This window comes from Xenopus laevis, chromosome 3L (assembly GCF_017654675.1).
Source record: "Xenopus laevis strain J_2021 chromosome 3L, Xenopus_laevis_v10.1, whole genome shotgun sequence".
Classification (NCBI taxonomy): domain Eukaryota; kingdom Metazoa; phylum Chordata; class Amphibia; order Anura; family Pipidae; genus Xenopus; species Xenopus laevis.
Window position 1 is genome coordinate 71,129,143 of NC_054375.1, and position 19,766 is coordinate 71,148,908.

At 35.3% G+C, this 19,766-nt stretch overlaps 1 protein-coding gene across 1 annotated transcript in view; it reads left to right on the forward strand.

The window, feature by feature from the left end:
* LOC108710260 (A disintegrin and metalloproteinase with thrombospondin motifs 20) overlaps positions 1-19,766 on the forward strand; it is a 99,906-nt gene that overhangs the window by 45,282 nt on the left and 34,858 nt on the right. Inside the window, exons 13-28 of the mRNA XM_041586391.1 lie at positions 794-975; positions 1,076-1,212; positions 1,653-1,770; positions 2,671-2,766; positions 3,459-3,625; positions 5,851-5,980; positions 7,277-7,403; positions 8,632-8,839; positions 9,005-9,169; positions 9,975-10,139; positions 11,254-11,373; positions 11,826-11,924; positions 12,652-12,816; positions 12,914-13,207; positions 14,151-14,312; positions 16,008-16,184. Of these exons, the coding sequence (XP_041442325.1) occupies positions 794-975; positions 1,076-1,212; positions 1,653-1,770; positions 2,671-2,766; positions 3,459-3,625; positions 5,851-5,980; positions 7,277-7,403; positions 8,632-8,839; positions 9,005-9,169; positions 9,975-10,139; positions 11,254-11,373; positions 11,826-11,924; positions 12,652-12,816; positions 12,914-13,207; positions 14,151-14,312; positions 16,008-16,184 (2,512 nt within the window). The remainder of the gene's footprint in view (positions 1-793; positions 976-1,075; positions 1,213-1,652; positions 1,771-2,670; positions 2,767-3,458; positions 3,626-5,850; positions 5,981-7,276; positions 7,404-8,631; positions 8,840-9,004; positions 9,170-9,974; positions 10,140-11,253; positions 11,374-11,825; positions 11,925-12,651; positions 12,817-12,913; positions 13,208-14,150; positions 14,313-16,007; positions 16,185-19,766) is intronic.

Below are 19,766 nucleotides of genomic sequence, written 5' to 3' on the forward strand. Positions count from 1 at the left end.
TTTGGTTTTTGTTATTTTGTTATAAATACTGCTAAAAAAAAGCTGTGGGGCAAGTTTGCCCTAAAGGGATTTTGTCATGGGAAACCATGTTTTTTACAAATCACATTAGTTCCATTAGTTCTCCAGCAGAATGCCACATTGACATGGGGTTTTCAAGTTTGAAATCTGATATGAGGCTGTGCATGTTATGCAAATTAGAGTGATACAGTATCACCTACCTCCATTCCCCCCCCAGCAGCCCATCAGCAGAACAATGGGAAAGTAACCAGATAACAACTCCCTGACACCTGCATTGCTAAAAATGCTCCCATGTCCCACCTTGTGGTAGATATGAGAACATCACTCAATAGTAAATACAAGTTTAGCTAACCCAAATCATGACTCCTTCAGTCACATTGAGTAGGAGAAACAATAGCTTATCTGAAATTAGTTCCATAGTGAAGTGTGAGTATTGTCATGTTGGTATTGGAAGAAGATGCAACTTCAATGTAGGAGACACTGCAGGAGCGATTTGAAAGATAAGTGGAAAATGGGGCAGGTCAGTGTCATGAGGAAGAATGGAAGAACTGGAGGTGGAGAGGTTGATCAATAGTTTCAAAAGCTTTGTTTGCAGATTTTTTGTTTAACTATTGTAATCTAAAATGTAATTTATAAAATGAGATCACAAATTGTAGTATGAGTTGTGGTATTTGGCAATATTAATGTTTATTTACTGACCAATTAAAATCATTTAAAAATGTTATAAAATATAACATTTTTATGTCATTCTGAATATGCACACAATATTTTTTAGGCCAAGAAATGGGGGGAAATATTGTGTGGGGAGAAGGATGAAGTTTCGATCCTGTAACACGGATTCCTGTCCCAGAGGAAGGAAAGATTTTAGAGATGAGCAGTGTACAAATTTTGATGGTAAACATTTCAACATCAATGGTCTTACAGGCAGTGTGCGCTGGATACCAAAATATAGTGGCAGTAAGTAAAATATAATTTTATTTTCTTAATAGTAAAGTTCAGTGCGTGACAACGGCAAACGCTTTACAGCAGCAGAAATTCTGTTATGTTACTTTTCCAGTTCTAATGAAAGATCGATGCAAGCTGTTCTGCCGAGTTTCTGGGACATCTTCATACTACCAGCTGAAAGACAGAGTCATTGATGGTACTTCTTGTGGGCCTGAATCCGATGACATCTGTGTCCAAGGATTATGCAGGGTACTCACATTTAGCATAAATTTTTAACATTCCACCTTTATGTCTTATTACTGCAAGCCAAATAAACCAGAAAGCATCATGACAACTTACAAGCAGCTTTGCAATTTTGTCTTCTACAATTATGAAGGGCACTTTTCTGTTGAAATCTAATCAAAGGTAGCTTTATAATTATTGGCTTTTTTGATCAAGTCGTGCTGTAGTTTTAGTGAAGTGACCATAAAAATAATTGTTAGCAGCTTGCAGTAGGATGAAATGATATACTGAAAATCCTTGAATTACTATCTACAGATGAAGTATGTGTTTAGTCTTGGTGCTTTTCACAACATAATTTGGCTCTGTACTTTAAATAATTTTAATTATTAGAGTATAAAGTATTTTTCATTTTAATGTTATGTTTATATTTAATATTTACTTCTTAAATATTCTTTTTTTTCTTTTAGCAAGCTGGATGTGATCATGTCTTGAATTCCAAAGCAAAGAGAGATAAATGTGGTGTATGTGGGGGTGACAATTCCTCCTGTAAGACCGTGGCAGGCACTTTTAATACTGCTCAGTATGGTATGTCTGTCCTAGATGGGTTTCTGGAGAGGGTATTATAGTGTCTGCTTACGCAACTGATATAGCAACAAAGGATAATGTAGTGAACCAGAATCACCTATTAACTAATACCCAATTGGGGATTTTTTTTTAATGTAACCGTTTGTAAATCTGTTATAAACATATATCAATTCCGCCAAACATTAAAACCCAATGGATCTTCCAATACAGATTAAATAAACAGAGTAGCTTTTAACCCTAAAAATAATAAATAGCTAATTCATGAACTAGCATATTAAATCATAAACAAGTAACATTTTAAAACAAAAATTTAATCTCACATAACATCAGGTTATGTAAATAAACTCCTGATGGGTTGCTAAGTTGCAAATTTAAGACAATCTATTACTTACCCCTCTGTTTTAATTAAATGTTTTAGAGGCCCTATTTCTATTTTAAATCATATTGAGAATTAGCTATGTTGGAGAGACCTTAATGGGTGCTTATGTGCATTTGGGGCACACCTGTTCAGTATAATATAAAGCACGGTGATTTACATGTACTCATAGCTTTAAGGGAACTGCCAGGATCAATACATACAGTAAAGGCAAACAGCTACCCTTTTAAACCTTTTATGTAAAAAATATTAAAAAAAAAAGAAAAATATGAATGATAAGAAAAAAACACATAAATAGTTTTTCTTTAATTAGGAGAACTATTTATGTAATAATAATTTTAGATGGATTTTGCTTTTAAGATTGATATCTATGAATCCCATCATAAAAGGCACAGTAGGCTAGAAAGTTGAGTTAAACATTTTTGTACTTGCTTCAGTATCTGATCACATGTGCCTTTATATGATGCTGTGCCAAAGCATGTACTTATATTTGTTCTATTTTCTATGTATCTATTTTATTACAGGGTATAACACAATTGTGAAAATTCCAATTGGAGCAACAAGCATTGATATTCGTCAGCATAGTTACTCTGGGTATCCTGAAGATGACAACTATTTGGGTAAATTTATGGAATTAAACAATATAAATTTTAAAGATGTCATTCCTTTAAAAGCTTTGTATTTAGATATCAATTTATTTACTGTCTGTACGAAAGTACTAGCTGTTTTATGATTTTATTATTGCTAGTAGCTGTAATAGCAATAGACCAACATCATGGTTTACCATATAAGTCCAGCATTAAACGTGTAGAACAGTGTGTCAACATGGCATTATTGTTTCATATATTACCATGGAAAAATACAAGGGTTCTATGATGGTTCAGGGCTGGAAAATGGTTTAATACAAACCCTTGTCATGGCATGATTCTTGCATTTGTTGCATTGTTAAAACAGAATTACATTGTCTATTCTTTTCTAATGTGATGCTGGCATTTTTATTGAGTTTATAAAACTGTATGAATATACATTCATACAGTTGAAGTACATCCTGGCACTTTGCAAGGCCAGATGATATCCAACTTCTTTTAACCTATGACTGCTAGTGTTCCTAAATACTATTTAAATATTTCTTATTTCTTAAGTCGTCTTGGCTAAAGAAAGGAAGGCAAAGCTTCTATATCATATTAGGATGGTACGTTTGCATTACTTAAAGAAAATCCATACTGCAGCTGTGGTGGAGTATTTGTTCAATATAATATGATAAAAATATGTTTGAAAACGAATTTGAAGACCGTATATTTGTTTGTTGCAGCTTTATCGGACACCAAAGGAAACTTTGTCCTAAATGGCAATTTTGTTGTGAGCCGATTTAAGAGAGAAATAAGTATTAAAGGTACTGCTTTTGAATACAGTGGCTCAGATAATAGCATAGAACGAATAAATTGTACTGACCGCCTGGAGGAAGAGCTCATTTTACAGGTAAATCTTTTGTGCTTTTTAGATTGGGCCAAATTTTCATTTGGGTTTTAACCATATGTAGATTTAGAATTTCTATCACAATGAATAGTATTTTGTTTTACATATCTAGTTGCACAATTAAGGAAATGTGTGACACATTAGATACATTACCATTATACATTTTTCTGAAGAATGTTCAGTAAACAAAATTTATATTTGTGGTAAAATTAAAGTAACTATTGACACCAAATAAGTTTTTATATGTATTGCGGTTAAAAGATGAACAACGCTTACTGTGTTCATTCTGACAGCTCTAGAGTTGTGCTTACACAGGCAGATTTTAGTTTATAATCTAATTTTTCTTGACTGAATTACCTGTAGATTATGCCATGTATGGGGCAAAAGCAAACTTGTTTGATATCTGATCAGTGCTTCTTTAAATATGAATTAATCTGAACAATTAGTCCTCCCCTTGGGTGGCTGGATACAAACATACCTTAATGTGTTTGGTCAACTAAAATTGAATGGTTTATGGTCTTGGCATAGGCAAATCAATTAATGTTTCTAGCATGTTACAAACTGTACAACTGTTATCCTTCTAGTACTTGGATTATAATTTTGTGTCAAATTGCAATGTATAAAGGTAAAATAACAATATTATATCATACATTCTATGATATGTTATGTTTTTTGGGGAAATAAGAAATTAATGATTCCTAGCATTTTACTAGTGTTTACTAGACTTCTCTGCACACTCTGTCTAATTGGGCAATTTAATTACTGGGCCAAAAAGTGCTTCCTGCAGTACACTGAATACATTTTCTTTGTAACATTATACAGTTGTTAGTGATCCCCACAAACATAGTTACATAGTTAAATTGGGTTAAAAAAGACAAAGTCCATTAAGTTCTACCCCTCCAAATGAAAACCCAGCATCCATACACACACCCCTCCATACCTTCACAAAAATTATAAATATATTCATATCTGTACTAACTATAGAGCAGGGATCCCCAACCTTTTGAACCCGTGAGCAACATTCAGAAGTAAAAGGAGTTGGGGAGCAACAACAGCATGAAAAATGTTCTTGGGGTGCCAAATAAGTGCTGTGATTGGCCATTTGGTAGACCCCATGTGGATTGTCATCCTACATTGAGGCTCTGTTTGGCAGTGCACCTGGTTTTATACAACCAAAACTTGCCTCCAAGTCTGGAATTCGAAAATAAGCTCCTGCTTTGAGGCCAGTTTGAGCAACATCCAAGGGGTTGGAAAGCAACATGTTGCTCACGAGCTACTGGTTGGGGATCACTGCTATAGAGTATAGTATCACAATAGCCTTTTATGTCTGTCAAAAAAATCATCCAAGCCATTCTTAAAAGCATTAACAGAATCAGCATCACAACATCACCCGGCAGTGCATTCCACAAACTCACTGTCCTGACTGTGAAGAACCACCTACGTTGCTTCAAATGAAAGTTCTTTTCTTCTAGTCTAAAGGGGTGGCCTCTGGTACGGTGATCCTCTTTATGGGTAAAAAGGTCCCCTGCTACTTGTCTAAAATGTCCTCTAATTTACTTGTAAGTGTAATCATGTCCCCTCGCAAGTGCCTTTTTTCCAGAGAAAACAACCCCAACCTCAATAGTCTACTCTCATAATTTAAGTCTTCCAATCCTCTGACCAGTTTAGTTGCACGTCTCTGCACTCTCTCCAGCTCATTTATATCCCTCTTAAGGACTGGAGTCCAAAACTGCACTGCATACTCCAGATGAGGCCTTACCAGGGACCTATAAAGAGGCATAATTATATTTTCATCCCATGAGTTAATGCCATTTTTTATGCAAGACAGAACTTTATTTCCTTTAGTAGCCACAGAATGACACTGCCCAGAATTAACTTGCCCAGTTTGCCAACTTAGACAAATCACTCTGCAAAGTGGCAGCATCCTGCATGGAACCTATAGTTCTGCACAATTTAGTATCATCTGCAAAAATAGAAACAGTACTTTCAATGCCCACCTCCAGGACATAGAGCCTGAAACAGCAAAATAAGTGTCATTTGACACTGTAACTTTAGAGTTATATGGATGCTGCATGGCTGCATGGCAGACCATGTAAATGCCTTGATATGTTTACCCTGTATCTAAGAAACCTGAAACTCCTTGCCATTTTTTGGCTGAATAAGTTTAATTTATTGTTAGTTTTAGTATGATGTTGGCAGAACTATTTATTTTGTGTTTTGCGGTTAAGGTTTTGTGTGTGGGAAATTTATTTAATCCTGATGTGCGGTATACTTTCAACATTCCAACTGAAGATAAAGTTGCACATTTTTTGTGGGATCCATTTGGTCCATGGCAAAACTGTAACAAGATGTGTCAAGGTACAGATATCTGTTTAATGTGCTAACTGCTATTTAAAAATATGTATATGTGGTTTAGCTAAATAGATTTAGGGGCAGATTCAAGTTGTGTTTTACATGAAAATTCGAATTTTCGAGTTGCATTTTTTGGTCGAAATTCACATTTTCAGCTTAAAAACAACTAATATTTTTCAAGATTTATTATAACCCAATGCTGGAAATAACTTGAACTCGAAAATACACCATCTAAAACCCTGTTGAGGTCATGTAGGAGTCATTGGCAGAGGTCCCTTGAACCATTTGAAGATGTTAACAGCATGCATGATGTTTGAGTTTTTGCGGAGTGTTTTGCCCCCCCCAAAAACTTGAATAATTCGAGCGATTTGAGTTATGAGGAAAACTCTATTAATTTGAGTTTTCGGGTTTCAGAACTCAAACTAAAAGAATTGGGTTTTTCCCATTCTAGTTTTTTCTTAAATGAGATACAGTACCTTTCGAGTTGTGAGTCCAGTCGAGTGCATTGTAGATCATTCAAGGTATAAAAAACTCGACCTTTGATAAATGACCCTCTAAATGTGTGGAAGTCATCTAATCATTAAAGTAAATAAACAAAGGTCAGGCCCTGAATTCAGTTTGGCACTCCATAAGGCACGCTCATCCACTAAATTTTCCTGTTTACTGAATAATACTATCTTCCACACTGAAACAAACAGTGGAAACAAGGCAAGACATAGTTTGATGAAAGGTGAAAGTTGTAATAAACAGTACAGAAAGCAGCTAAAAAAGTGGGCTCTTGATAGAAGGGGGCAGGGGAAGGGGAAGGCAAGAGAAAAACTGCAGGAAAGAGAATTTAGCCCAGCAGGAGGGATACTGATTGTGAAAATAAAGCAGGAAGAAATGGAGGGTAGGATGGAATCAAGATAGGACACAAGCAGAAAAAAAGAGAGAAAGCAACAGAAAATGAAAGACCAGAACAAAAAGGGTGAAGACAAAGAACTGAAAGAGAAATAAAACACACTGTAAATAAAAAATATTGAAAATAAACAATGTGTAAGGTAACATTTTAGTAATTATCTCCAACAAACTGGTCAAACTTTTCTAATATGTTAAGTAAGAAGTTATTAGCAGCTTATTTTCTTAGCAATGAACTACTAATGCTGATGCCTAGCAGCTCTAGCTGTAGCACAGGACATTATCTATTTTTTCAGCCATCATGCTCATTTTACTACAATAAAAAAGAATGTATGACGTACCATTCATTGTGGGTTACTATTGCATATTTAAAGGCATTATTTAAAGCTTGATTTTTTTTATTAGGCATTCGTGAAAGAAAAGTCACATGTGTTCGAAGAAGTGATCGAGCTGTAGTATCAGAGCAAAGGTGTAAGCATTTGCCTCAGCCAGAATTAATTACTGAGCCATGTAACAATGACTGCCAGTTAAGGTATGTACAGTATTTTCAAATTCCAGTGAACTCTGACACTATTATTACTCTTGAATTATAGTGAGAGTTCTCCGATTGTACTGGTGTTGCAGCTAGCGTGTCTATGATAACTGACAGCATGTTGGTTCCATGCAAAAAATATGTAAACAATATGTTGGCATACACTTGCAAAAATTAAGTCTATGATGTATGCACACAAGTCATGAGAGAGTAATTCATGGCTTATATTTGTATACTTGTATACAGTATATTTATAGGTATGACCTGTATTATATTGTAGCTTTATTGTATCATTACTACTTTGGTTTCTACAAATTAATTTAGTCTTGTCCAATCAATATACAAAGGTCTTAAAAAGTATAAACAGCATTCATTTAACTACTGTGGTTTCTACAATTGAATATAGTCTTGTTGAAGCAATATACACAGGTCTTAAAAAGTATGCACAACCTTAATTTAAGCCTTAGCACACAATAGAATGCTTTCAGTGTAAAATACAACACTTACAAGCAGATTTAACATTGACCATTACTTAATGGTCAGTTGCCATTGATCAGTAATGATTATTGTTTACACCAATAAATGATCCTTAACGAATCAGATCTGATCTTTATTGACCGATGGCTAAATGTTTACATTAATCAATCCCTCTTGAAAGCTCTATAGCAATTTAAAATAAGCGGATTCATTCAATATTTTAATCATATGGACTGAATCTACAAAAAAACATATCTTTGGCCATGATAGCCTATGATATTGATTTATCTACTGAAAACTTATTAAGATAAATGTCTTATATTGAAGCTACATGTAAAATGACCCAAATATATTTCTATTGCTAACATTCTAACATTCTAACCTATTTCTATTTTGAAAGATAGTTTTAATTTAGTACCTCATATTGCTTTCATTTGAAACTGCTGTAGATCAGTAAATGTGGAAAAGAACAAAATACCCATTTTTCTCCAGGTTCCTCTAAATGTGTACTATGTAATAGCATTATTTTACAGTTTAGACTTCATTTCAGTATAAATCACATATACTTCTAAAAAAACTTCCATCACTAAAATCCAATTTAAATATGCTGACATTTCAGTATTTTGTGAGATATAGATATGCTCACTGTATATTTGTATGTGTGTACTGTATGTATAGGCATATTATAAAGAATCTGTAATCATTTCCTGATTTAATTCTTGTAATACAGTAACTAAGTTTGTTGTTGTAGGTGGTATGTCGCTGGACAAAGTGAATGCACTTCACAGTGTGGACCTGGACATCGAACACTAGATATACGTTGTATAAAGTATTCTACAAAAGGATCAAGCACTCCAGTTGATGATAAATTTTGTGGTGGCCAGTCTAAACCTACTAACAAGGAATTTTGTCATGGAGATTGTCTCTCATCAAGTTGGCATTATACAGAATGGTCCCAGGTAACTAAATTGAAATGTTTACTGTAGACAGGTGACATCAACCCAAAGTAAAAACTATGTGAAGTATTTTCATAATTTTTGAATTCCCCTCTTATTTTCTTTCTTAGCATTTTGATTATTTTGACAGAATCTAATTCAGACATTTTATTTGGACATTAATGACAGTGCTCAGTGAGTTGTGGCAGAGGAATTCAAACCAGAGAAGCTTTTTGCATGAGTAACTTTGGTCGTCGTTTGTCTGATAGAGAATGCAGCGAACATCAGAAAGTAGTTCGTCAGAGCTGTAACGAAATTTCATGTCCAGTATGGTATACAGGTGAATGGAGTGAGGTAAGTTTATTTGAGTGGAATCATTTGCATTTTCATTGCTAAACAGATAAACTGTACAAAAAGAAATCCTCTATGTGTAGCTGAACTAGAAGCAGTCTTTTGGCCCTGTTCTAGACTTTCACTGTATATGATTACAAAATTACAGTTTCTGGAGATGTTTGCACAGCTCATCTTATTATACAATAAATCATCCTCTGAGTTGAACAGGTAGATGTTTACAATTTATACTAAGTTTTAGAGTTGAGTTTACATTTTTTAACCAAAAATTCAGCACTATTGCGCTCTGCCCTGGCGATATGACCACGCCTTGTCCTGCTTCAAACAGAAAATAGGTAAGCATGGAATAAGGTCTACTACCTAACTCTTGCCAAAGAAGCAATATTGCAGAATTAAGCTTTCTTCTAGCCAACACTCCAACAATATCTTTATTTTACATTGTTTCAAGAGTCAGAACAATTTAAAGAGTAGTGACATTTCATGCAAAAAAAGTCTCCTTTAAAGCACAGTCTAGATGTTCTGTATTATTATGTAAGATATGTAAGATAAGGTATCAAGAGCTTTCAGTATAACATGTTTACGGATAACTGCTCCCAGATTTATATAAGCAGTCATATGGAAAACATGACCCTCCATTCTCAAAGTGCCACCACAACTGCTTTGTCACTTTCTCAAGACAACTACATTACATTACACCCAGACCTTGGAAAATATTTGGTATTTTCATATTTCAAAAAATAATGATAGCGTTTTCTGTTGTGAAATAAGTCGGCCAAATAATCGGTTGTTTTAATTTTGTTGTCTTAAGTGTGCTGTAACATGTGGAAAAGGAACCAACCATCGCCATGTGTCATGTCAACTGAATGGCGAGAAACTGGATGAGAACTATTGCAATTTAAGCAGTAAACCATCATCAGTTCAATCATGTGAGCTTCAAGAATGTGCATCATGGAAAGTCGGACCTTGGGGACCAGTAAGCATAACTTTGATTTACTAAATAACGCATACAAAACATTCATGAACATGTATTTTTTATCTTCCAATACAGTTTCTTGAGATAGCATAATCTACCAATCCAGTATTGTAAAACACTGTAAAAATAAAAATACTTTATAGAAAGCAATCTTTAGCATTCCCATTTGTGCCAATTTGTGCCCCCTGCCCCAGGACCTGCAGCTCCTGCCCTGAGGCCATTGGTAAGGACAGGGCAGTGTGTCCTGCTGCTCCTCACCTTGTACCTCTGAATGGCGTGCAATGTATGGAGGGGGTGCCTACTTACCTCCTGTTACCCACCTCTATTAAATGAAGAGCTGCCTGATGCAGGCCGTGTTCCAAAAGAGGACCTGTCACGCTACAAAATAATTCTAAATTCATATCTAAATAAACTTTACTTACACTATATAAATTAATTAAATATTGGTTGCAGTCAGCCTTGTAATTCACCACCTCAGCAAGTAGTCAACAGCCATTTTGTTGACACTGTTATTAAGACAAGCATTGTAACACCTCAAAATATTGTTTATGCACCAGAATGGGGGACCTGATGCCCATACCTTTTTATAGATTGTGAACAGGGAGGGGGGGAGGCAACATTTAGGAAATGAAGAATGGAAAGTGAAAGTAATTTCAGGCAGGCAATATATGACAGTTGAAATCTTTAAATTCATTTATTACAAGTATGGATGTTTTAGTGAAAAAAAGAATTTGGTTTTTGTGTCTAATTTGGAAAAGACTTTTATTATACAACTTGTTATGTCTGGGTGACAGGTACGCTTTAAGGGCACAGTCTACAGGTTTTTTTTTTGCACTTTACCCACCCCATGGGTCATTGTAAATGGCCTCATCTATTTCTTGTGTATGATCTGAAAATAAAACTGTTTGGAAGGTAAATAACCCCTTTAACGCACTGTAAGCAATTATGCAACTATGTGTTCATGATTGAACTCTCATGAGTTTTAGCTCTGTTCCCCTATACAGTTTTGAATCACCAAAAGAAAATGCAACCTCTAAAATTACCTCTGTGCATTGTGTAGATGCATACTCTGTTTTAATGCAGAAAATATAAAACACATTTTTATATTTAACAGTGTGCTGTTACCTGTGGACATGGTTTTCAAATGCGCAGAGTAACATGTGTCACTGGTGCCTATGTAGAAATACTGGATGAACATGAGTGTAATGCTGCTTCTCGTCCTACGGACACCCAGGTAGGGATTTTATTTTTATTTAACACATCCCTAATTTCTAAACTAAAAAAAAAATCATTTTGTCATTGACAATGCTGATAATCAATCTTGAGTAGTATAATGTACCACTTAATAACAAAATACCATTTTAATTTTCAGAATAACTGCTACATAATCAAATACTGAATATATATATCATAACTAAGGGTAATGGCTCATTTCATTATTGTGGAAATGAAAATGCTTTATTTTGGAGCTTTTGGATTACTGGTTTCCCAATAGCAGGTCATTTTTTTTTTGTATAGAAAATGGGTTTTACTTTTGGTTTGGCAAGAAATAAAGGCCTCTTTCCTCTTTGTAATACACCATTGTTATGATGTTGTTTCTTCGAGTCCTGCCCTTAGTTCATGAAGTCTTCCACTTGAAGTGGAGCTCTCTTTAAAAATATACATTACTCTGTTTCTTTTGTATAGGACTGTGAAAATCCTTCTTGCCCCAAAATCTCAATCACTTCACCACCTGCAGACCAGAGGCCACAACATATACAGTGGAGATTTGGGTCATGGACTCCTGTAAGTGGCATGCTTTTTTATTTCCTTAGTAATAAAATATAATTTTAGGGAGTAGTAGGGTATTTACTTTCAGGTTATAGATTAGAGGATTTTGAGTAAAAACACTGCATTACACATGAAGCTAAGGGGCAGATGTATTAAGGGTCAAATATCCAAGGTTAATTAACCCTGGATATTCGTCTGGCGAATTAAAATCCTCCGACTTCGAATATCGAAGTCGAAGGATTTTGCGCAATTCAATTAAATCCTCGAATCAAACGATTTTAAGGATTTTAATCCATCGATCGAAGGATTATCCTTCGATTATCCTTCCCCATAGGCTAACATGGACTTCGGTAGCTTTTAGGTGGCAAACTAGGGGGTCAAAGTTTTTTCTTAAAGAAACAGTACTTCGACTATCGAATGGTCGAATAGTGGAACGATTTTTACTTCGAATCGTTCGAATCGAAGTCGTAGTCGAAGGTCGAAGTAGCCCATTCGATGGTCGAAGCAGCCAAAAAAACACTTCAAAATTCGAAGTTTTTTTTCTTCTATTCCGTCACTCGAACTTAGTGAATGGGCCACTAAATATGTGTGTCATAGAGTGTGTCAGCTCCCAGAAGCAAAAACAAAATGGCAAAGAGATTCTTGAAAAGTTGCCAGAGCTGAAAATATACTGTAGATGATTTAATATCACCAACATTATAGTATTTGAATTAACTTAAATTATTAAATATTTTATTTTCAGTGTTCAGCTTCTTGTGGGAGGGGTAATCGTGCTCGATATGTGAGTTGTAGGGATGCGTTTGGTGGAGTTGCTGAAGAACTGTTTTGCGCCCATTTTCCACGACCAGCAGAAGTTACACCATGTTTTACACCTTGTGGAGAATGGCAGTCAGGAGGCTGGACGCCTGTATGTAAATATATTTATTTTATCTTGAGATTTAAAAGAAAACAATTTACCCTGGACAAACATCTACAAAGTATGTGTACATATTTTTTTTCACCAGTGCTCTGTTACTTGTGGAAAGGGAAAGTTAATGCGACAAGTTATTTGTACAAATTATCATGGAAGGACTGAGGATAGCAACTGTGATCCTGATATCCAACCAGCTGCAGATCAAGAGTGCATTATGGTGCCATGCAACAAGTACATTCATTACCCATATAATAATGGCTATCCAGTAAGAAACACTCACTCTGAAAATCCTCATATTAATAGGGAGCATGACACATCTGGCAGTATAAACCACAGAAATAATCTTCCTCGAGAGAACCAGTGGAGGACTGGACCATGGGGAGCAGTAAGCAAACTTTTAAGCCTCTCTTTATATAGAAAGCCATACAAGTTGTCTCTTGCGGTTCAACGTAATAGATAGTTTTGTTGTGGTATGGTGTGGTATGTAAGGGTGTGTGCATGTGATATATTTTTATGTTTGTTACCTTCTGAGCTTAGAAAGTCACAAATTAAATCTCCAACTCCCTACTGTCCTCCCTACTTCCTGCTGAAAAATAAATGCTTTTTCTTAAATAGTGTTCTCTCCCCAACTACTTTCTTACAAATTAGCCTACCTTAAGTTGTCACCCCCAATAGCTTTTGTCCCTATACATCTTCTCAAAATAGCCTTAGGGGGTTATTTATGAAAGGTTGAGTTGTTATTTTCCTAAAAATCTAGTTTTTGAGGATAGTTTTTAGTAAAAACTAGAATTTTTGTGTTAAAAAAAACCTCGAGATTTATTACACTCCGAAGCTGTAAATAGCTCAAATCCGAAAATACTCCAGCTAAAACCTGTCAAGGTCATGTAGAAGTCAGTGTCAGAGGTCCCTTCAACCATTTGAAGATGTTTGTAGCCTTCATAATATTCAGGTTTTTTTCGGTGGTTTGTGCTCGAAAACTCAATAAATTCGAGCGATTTAAGTTTTATTGTTCCGAAAAAGTGATAAATTTGAGTATTCTGGTTTATTAAATTCCAGTTTTTTCATAAATAAGAAACCATTCGAGTTGTGAGCTTATTCGAAGTATTAAAAACCTCACAAACTCAACCTTTGATAAATAACCCCCTTAATGTTTGAGCAGCATGAAATAAATGAAAATTTATATATACAAAAGTATACAAACAAGCCCATTAATAAGAAATATGAAATTACTATCTTTCTCCAGTTCTTCAATGGCAGCTTTCATTGAATCAGACCTGACAGTTTTGTTTTAAATGTATTTGGTTGAAGACAGTATTTCTGTTTGTTAGTGTTCCAGCACATGTGCAGGGGGATTTGAGCAAAGGATGGTGGTGTGTCAAGATGAAGAAGGGAGAAGTAGCAGTCTATGCGATGAAGCCTCTAAACCCATTGAATCAAGACACTGTGACTCTGGACCCTGCCCTCACTGGAGCCATGGAACCTGGGGAGAAGTAAGAAATGATAAAAACACTTGCATTAAGTATGGAACTAAACATGTCATGGAGTGTTTTGGCTCCCAAAATCAGTCATATCTGTAATAAGATATCTGTAATTATGATATATTGCTCGTCTGATAAAAGAGCACATTAGTTGGAAGCAAGGGAGTGCACTGTGAATGAGAGGAGAGTATTCAACAATGGTGTTTGGTCTTTAATAGGAGAAACATTAAGATACACTTATTAGGGAGGAAGAAGTGTGTATGGAGGAAGGTGTTGAAGGAGAACAGAGGATGCTGAAATTGGAACAAAAACGTGGACAGAACACAAATTGCAGGCTGGGTGATTAAATGGGTTTCACTATTAAAGGAATAGTTCAGTGTGAAAATAAAAACTGGGTAAATAGATAAGCTGTGGAAAATAAAAAATGTTTCTAATATAGTTAGTTAGCCAAAAATGTAATATATAAAGGCTGGAGTGACTGGATGTCTAATAAAACAGCCAGAATTCAACTTCCTGCTTTTCAGCTCTATAACTCTGAGTTAGTCAACGACTTGAAGGGGGGCCACATGGTACATTTCTGTTCAGTGAGTTTGCAATTGATCCTCAGCATTCAGCTCAGATTCAAAAGCAACAGAAATGACCCATGTGGCCCCCCCTCAAGTCTCTGATTGGTTACTGTCTGGTAGCCAGGGCAACCAGTCAGTGTAAACCAAGAGAGCTGAAAAGCAGGAAGTAGTGCTCTGACTGACTTGTTATACATGAAATCACTCCAGTCTTTATACATTACATTTTTGGCTAACTAACTATATTAGAAACATTTTTTATATTGCACAGCCTATTTATTTAGCCAGTTTTTATTTTTACACTGAACAATTCCTTTAACTGCACTTCTCAGGAAAAGGAGGAGGCAATGTCTGGAAAATGTAATATGAGAGTGACTTGTGGAAGAAGGCAGAAGATTAAATGTTTGGGAGTGATAAAGTTAATATTGTTGGGGTAAATACCAAATGATGAATTGCAGTTTTGTGATGACATTTTGCACTGCTTTGGTGGGAAAAAGGGGTGAACACGAGGCAATGATTCAGAGAGCTGGAATAAAGGATATAAGATGTATGCGTGTGGGGGGGCTGATTTGTGGAGTCAGGAGATCATGAAAAAGCTTTCATTGCCAGTGGTGGAACAGAGTATGAACTGGTACTACAAGGAAACAGTGGTGTAACTATAGAGAAAGCAAACCTCACGGTCGTAGGGGGCCCTGGGAAAAAGGGGGGCCCAGACAGCAGGGTCTGTTTACTCTATATTACACCACTGTTTCCCTGTATATATTTTCTTTAGGAAGAGGAATTTGTAGCATTTCTGAGTGCTCAAATCCCCCTCCCCAGTAATGTTTCACTCCAGCATGTCCTCCTTTCATTAACAGTTTCCCACGTACATATAGAACCATTATAGTAAGCAATAATGGTTGAAGGGAGCTGTCGTAAAATGCAATTTATTAAAAGAAAGCTAAAATTATAGATCTTCTGTTTTTAAATCATTAGCAGCTTTCACAAGCTTTTCATTCTGTTTAAGAGCAGTTTCTTTCTAAACAGTTCTTTGAACCAAAATAATATATTTAGGGTATAATTTTCAAACTGCATTCATCTTTCCATTCTAACCAGTGTAACCTATATGTCTATAATGTATTTATGTGTTGTCCTTCCTTTGTAGTGCACACAAACATGTGGAGGTGGAATGAAAACAAGGCTAGTGGTATGCCAGCTGGCAAGTGGGCAAGTTTTGGATGATCAGAACTGTGAAATCCTAGATAAACCACCAAATATGGCTCAGTGTAATAATCATGCATGCCCTGCAGATGCTTTTTGGCATCCAGGACCATGGAAATCGGTATGATAATACTTACCTCTTTTCTTGTGGATAATATGTGCATACTTGCCAGTGAATATGGTTAGAATATATTTCTAACATACTGTAATTTTCATCCAAATCATAAATATTTAGCACATTAATATTTTTAAATAGTATGCATTTGTGGAATCAAGGGAGTTTTTATTTGTCTACTGCTGCACACAAGGTGGAGATGATAAAGCCTAGTACATGTTATTAATATCTTACATAGGCACAATAATAATGCCTGGGAATATTTAGAGGAGTGAAAAGAGGTGCTGTTGAGTGAGAAATGTATATGTACCTGTTGGAGGCATGGCCAACTAGTAATTGCACAAGCAATGGGTTAAAGAAGGTGCTAGCCAATGAAGCAAAACTAAGTAGAATGAATGACCAGAAAATTATAATGTGTAGGAAGACATCCAGTCCCAGTGAAATGGATGGTATAAGTTCATAAATATAGCAGGGAATTTTTCAGGAGATTCCAGAGTTCTCAGGTATACAGGAAGAAGGAACAATTATGGGATCTTTTCTTCTGCAATAAAGCAATGTCTTGTACAATAAGCGATAACCATTATAAACCCCATGTATTGGGTGCTATTTATCTATTTACCGGTCTAAAATATTAAAATTTAAATGTGTGTTAGCACATTTTAGGCATGGTGTTCTATATTGCAAAAAAAAAAAATCTCCCACAAAACCCGGGTCCCTAGAATTCTAAATAATTAAAAATTCTACCCCTGTACTAATAAAAGTTGCAATGGAAAGATGGGCTATGCTATAAATCAACAGAATCATACTGTGATTTTTTTATGAACTATTAGATTTGTTAGAAAGTACTGTTAAAAAATTATAAAACTATTTTAATTTATTTTTTATAAAGATATAGACTGGGGAAAGTGCACTTTTATGAGTAAATTATATAGTGGTATTTATTTTAACGGCGCAGATAGCGAAATATGCACTTCTAAATGTAAAGATGTCTGAAAAGCGTGTTGTCACGGTGGAGTATACTTTTATATTTTAGCATGCAAAATCAGGGTATATTCCTGCAAACACAGCACCTTATTAGAAAAAAAGATATTTATAATTACTGTGCATATTTAATGGAACTGTTCATTGTTATTATTGTAAGCATGCAGCATTACCCCAAAATTGCATGCCTTTTCTGTTTACACTTTTGAAGTTTCTATTAATGACTGACAATTATGATACAGTAAAAAGGTAGAATGGTTGATCATGCTGTGAAAGTATAAACTGGTTAATATTGTGCGGTAGGTTTTAGTGCATTAAAGTATATAGGAAAATATTTGGTGGGTTTAATGCAACAGTATGACTAGTATATTTTTTGCAAGTGAAATTACTTTTGGATGTTTACAGAGCTTGTAAACCCAAATACATAACCCAAATATGCCACTTTAAAATATACATTTAGGGGCAGATGTATGTGGTTTAAAAACTGCTGGATAATTCACCACACATCACTAGACTTCACCATGTAAAAAACGGCTTACATTTTTTAGATGTTTTTTTTCTTAGAGTGACTTCCACAAATTAACGATGGAAAATCTGGCGTTTGCATGTTGTAAAACACAACACACCTTGATAAATTCACCATTTTACACAGCTTTTTACACAGTTTTTTGGCGAGTTTTGTTTTAGACAGCATAATAATTATACCCCATATTACACATGGCCAGTGATAGTTGTATTTGCTATTGAAACAGGGTCGGACTGGGGGGCCCGGGGCCCACCGGGACTACTGTCCAGGGCCCCTTCCGACCACCCCCCCCCCCGCCCCCTACTGCGACGCGCCGAGTGCGCGCACACAAAGGCGCCGCTTGGCGCACCAGCGTGAAGGCGCCTGGCGCATGCGCAGAAGGCGCTGCGCTGATCGGCGCTGCGGGAGGAAAACTTTTTTAACGATATCTGGAGATGTGTCTGGCCCGGCGGGGGCCCATTAAGGGTCGGGGCCCACCGGGTATTTTCCCGGTGTCCCGCCGGGCCAGTCCGACACTGTATTGAAATTAGTACTTGCCAGTCTTTTGCTGTTCCCTGATTGTACTGTTTACTAGAACATTACATTTTCTTTCATTCTATTTCTGGGTTTACTAAAAGAAATCACAACAAATGTTTTAAGAAGACTTTTTTTTTTTACTAGCAATTCAGTTTTATCTGCATTCCGACTATTCTATGTAACATTTGAAAGATATTTCTGTTTCAATTATAATTTGCAAACTGGCTGGCTGCTAAAGTAATAACGCTGGTAAAATTCCACATCTTAGAGCTGTACTAGAAATGTAAATAATTTTAGAAATACACACACATTTGGCAATTGCCTACAGAAAATATAATAATGAAGATGAAGTACCACTTTAAGATTCAGTTTTTCTCATGAGTATGTTTTATGAAACTGTTCACTTTAAGATTTAAATTCTGAAGAGTAACTGAGTACTTCATAATAGCAACAAGTCTGAGGTTTTCAAAATGCATTCTTATGGTTTTCCTTTTTAAATAACTGTATTTATTGATATTGGTCAATATTAACCATGGATATGGTTTCCTAAAGATTTAGAGCAAATAAATTAAGCTAATTAATACATTTCAAAAGTTGTTACATAGATTGATCCTACTGTATTCCTACTATTGCTGCTATAAATTATGTATAATATCAATTTTTGATTTATATTTTTAAACAACCTAAATAATAGTAACTCTGTACTCTATCTAAGTGCAAAGAAATACACTACCCCAGTGCAAGCAGAAAAAGTGGATCCAACAAAATTATTTTACAACTGTTTTCTAAAAGTAATTGGTATTTACACAAATGTTAAATTGTGGCATTTTATGTGATTGACTGTGATACATTATTTCTCATTTTTAATATATTTGGTTGCTCTTTGTACAAAATAGTTTGATGGAAGGGGTAACTTTGCACCTCTAATGAAACTATGGGAAAAATATGTACAGCATAATCATTTTAAAACTTTTGAATACTTTTTTACTTTTTGAAAACTATATATGCAGAATGAATACCTAGCCAACAGATAATTTATATCATAAGTGACCTTTTAAAGAATCTCACCAACCTGGCATATTTTCAGTAAATACTGCCCTGCTCACATAAATAACCCGATAGGAAATAATGCTGACTGTAACAGGAAGAAGTATGGAGTAATGATATGTTCATTCATTGGCTGATGTAACTTAGCATGTATTCATGCCCTTGGTTTGTGTGAGGAGAATAAACCGTTTGAGCCGGGGGTGGCATTTAGTACTTAAAATGTAAGTTTTTCTTTTTGGAATTATCCAATGGTGCTAGTAGAAAAGTATATTTTTATGAAAATGCTTTATTTAGATAAAACAGTGTTTTACATATTGACTGTTTTATGTGATACATTTTTATACAGACCTGCAATGTTGAAGGGAATAGTTTCACCTGTATAGTTTATGTTTTTCTAAGGGCATATATAATATAAGGTGATAATCTTTAGAAAATACTATAATTTATCCGCACCATAGGATTGCTATACCACTAGAGGTACAGTCAATCCATGACAGGGAAGATCTGAGCCTCTAAAT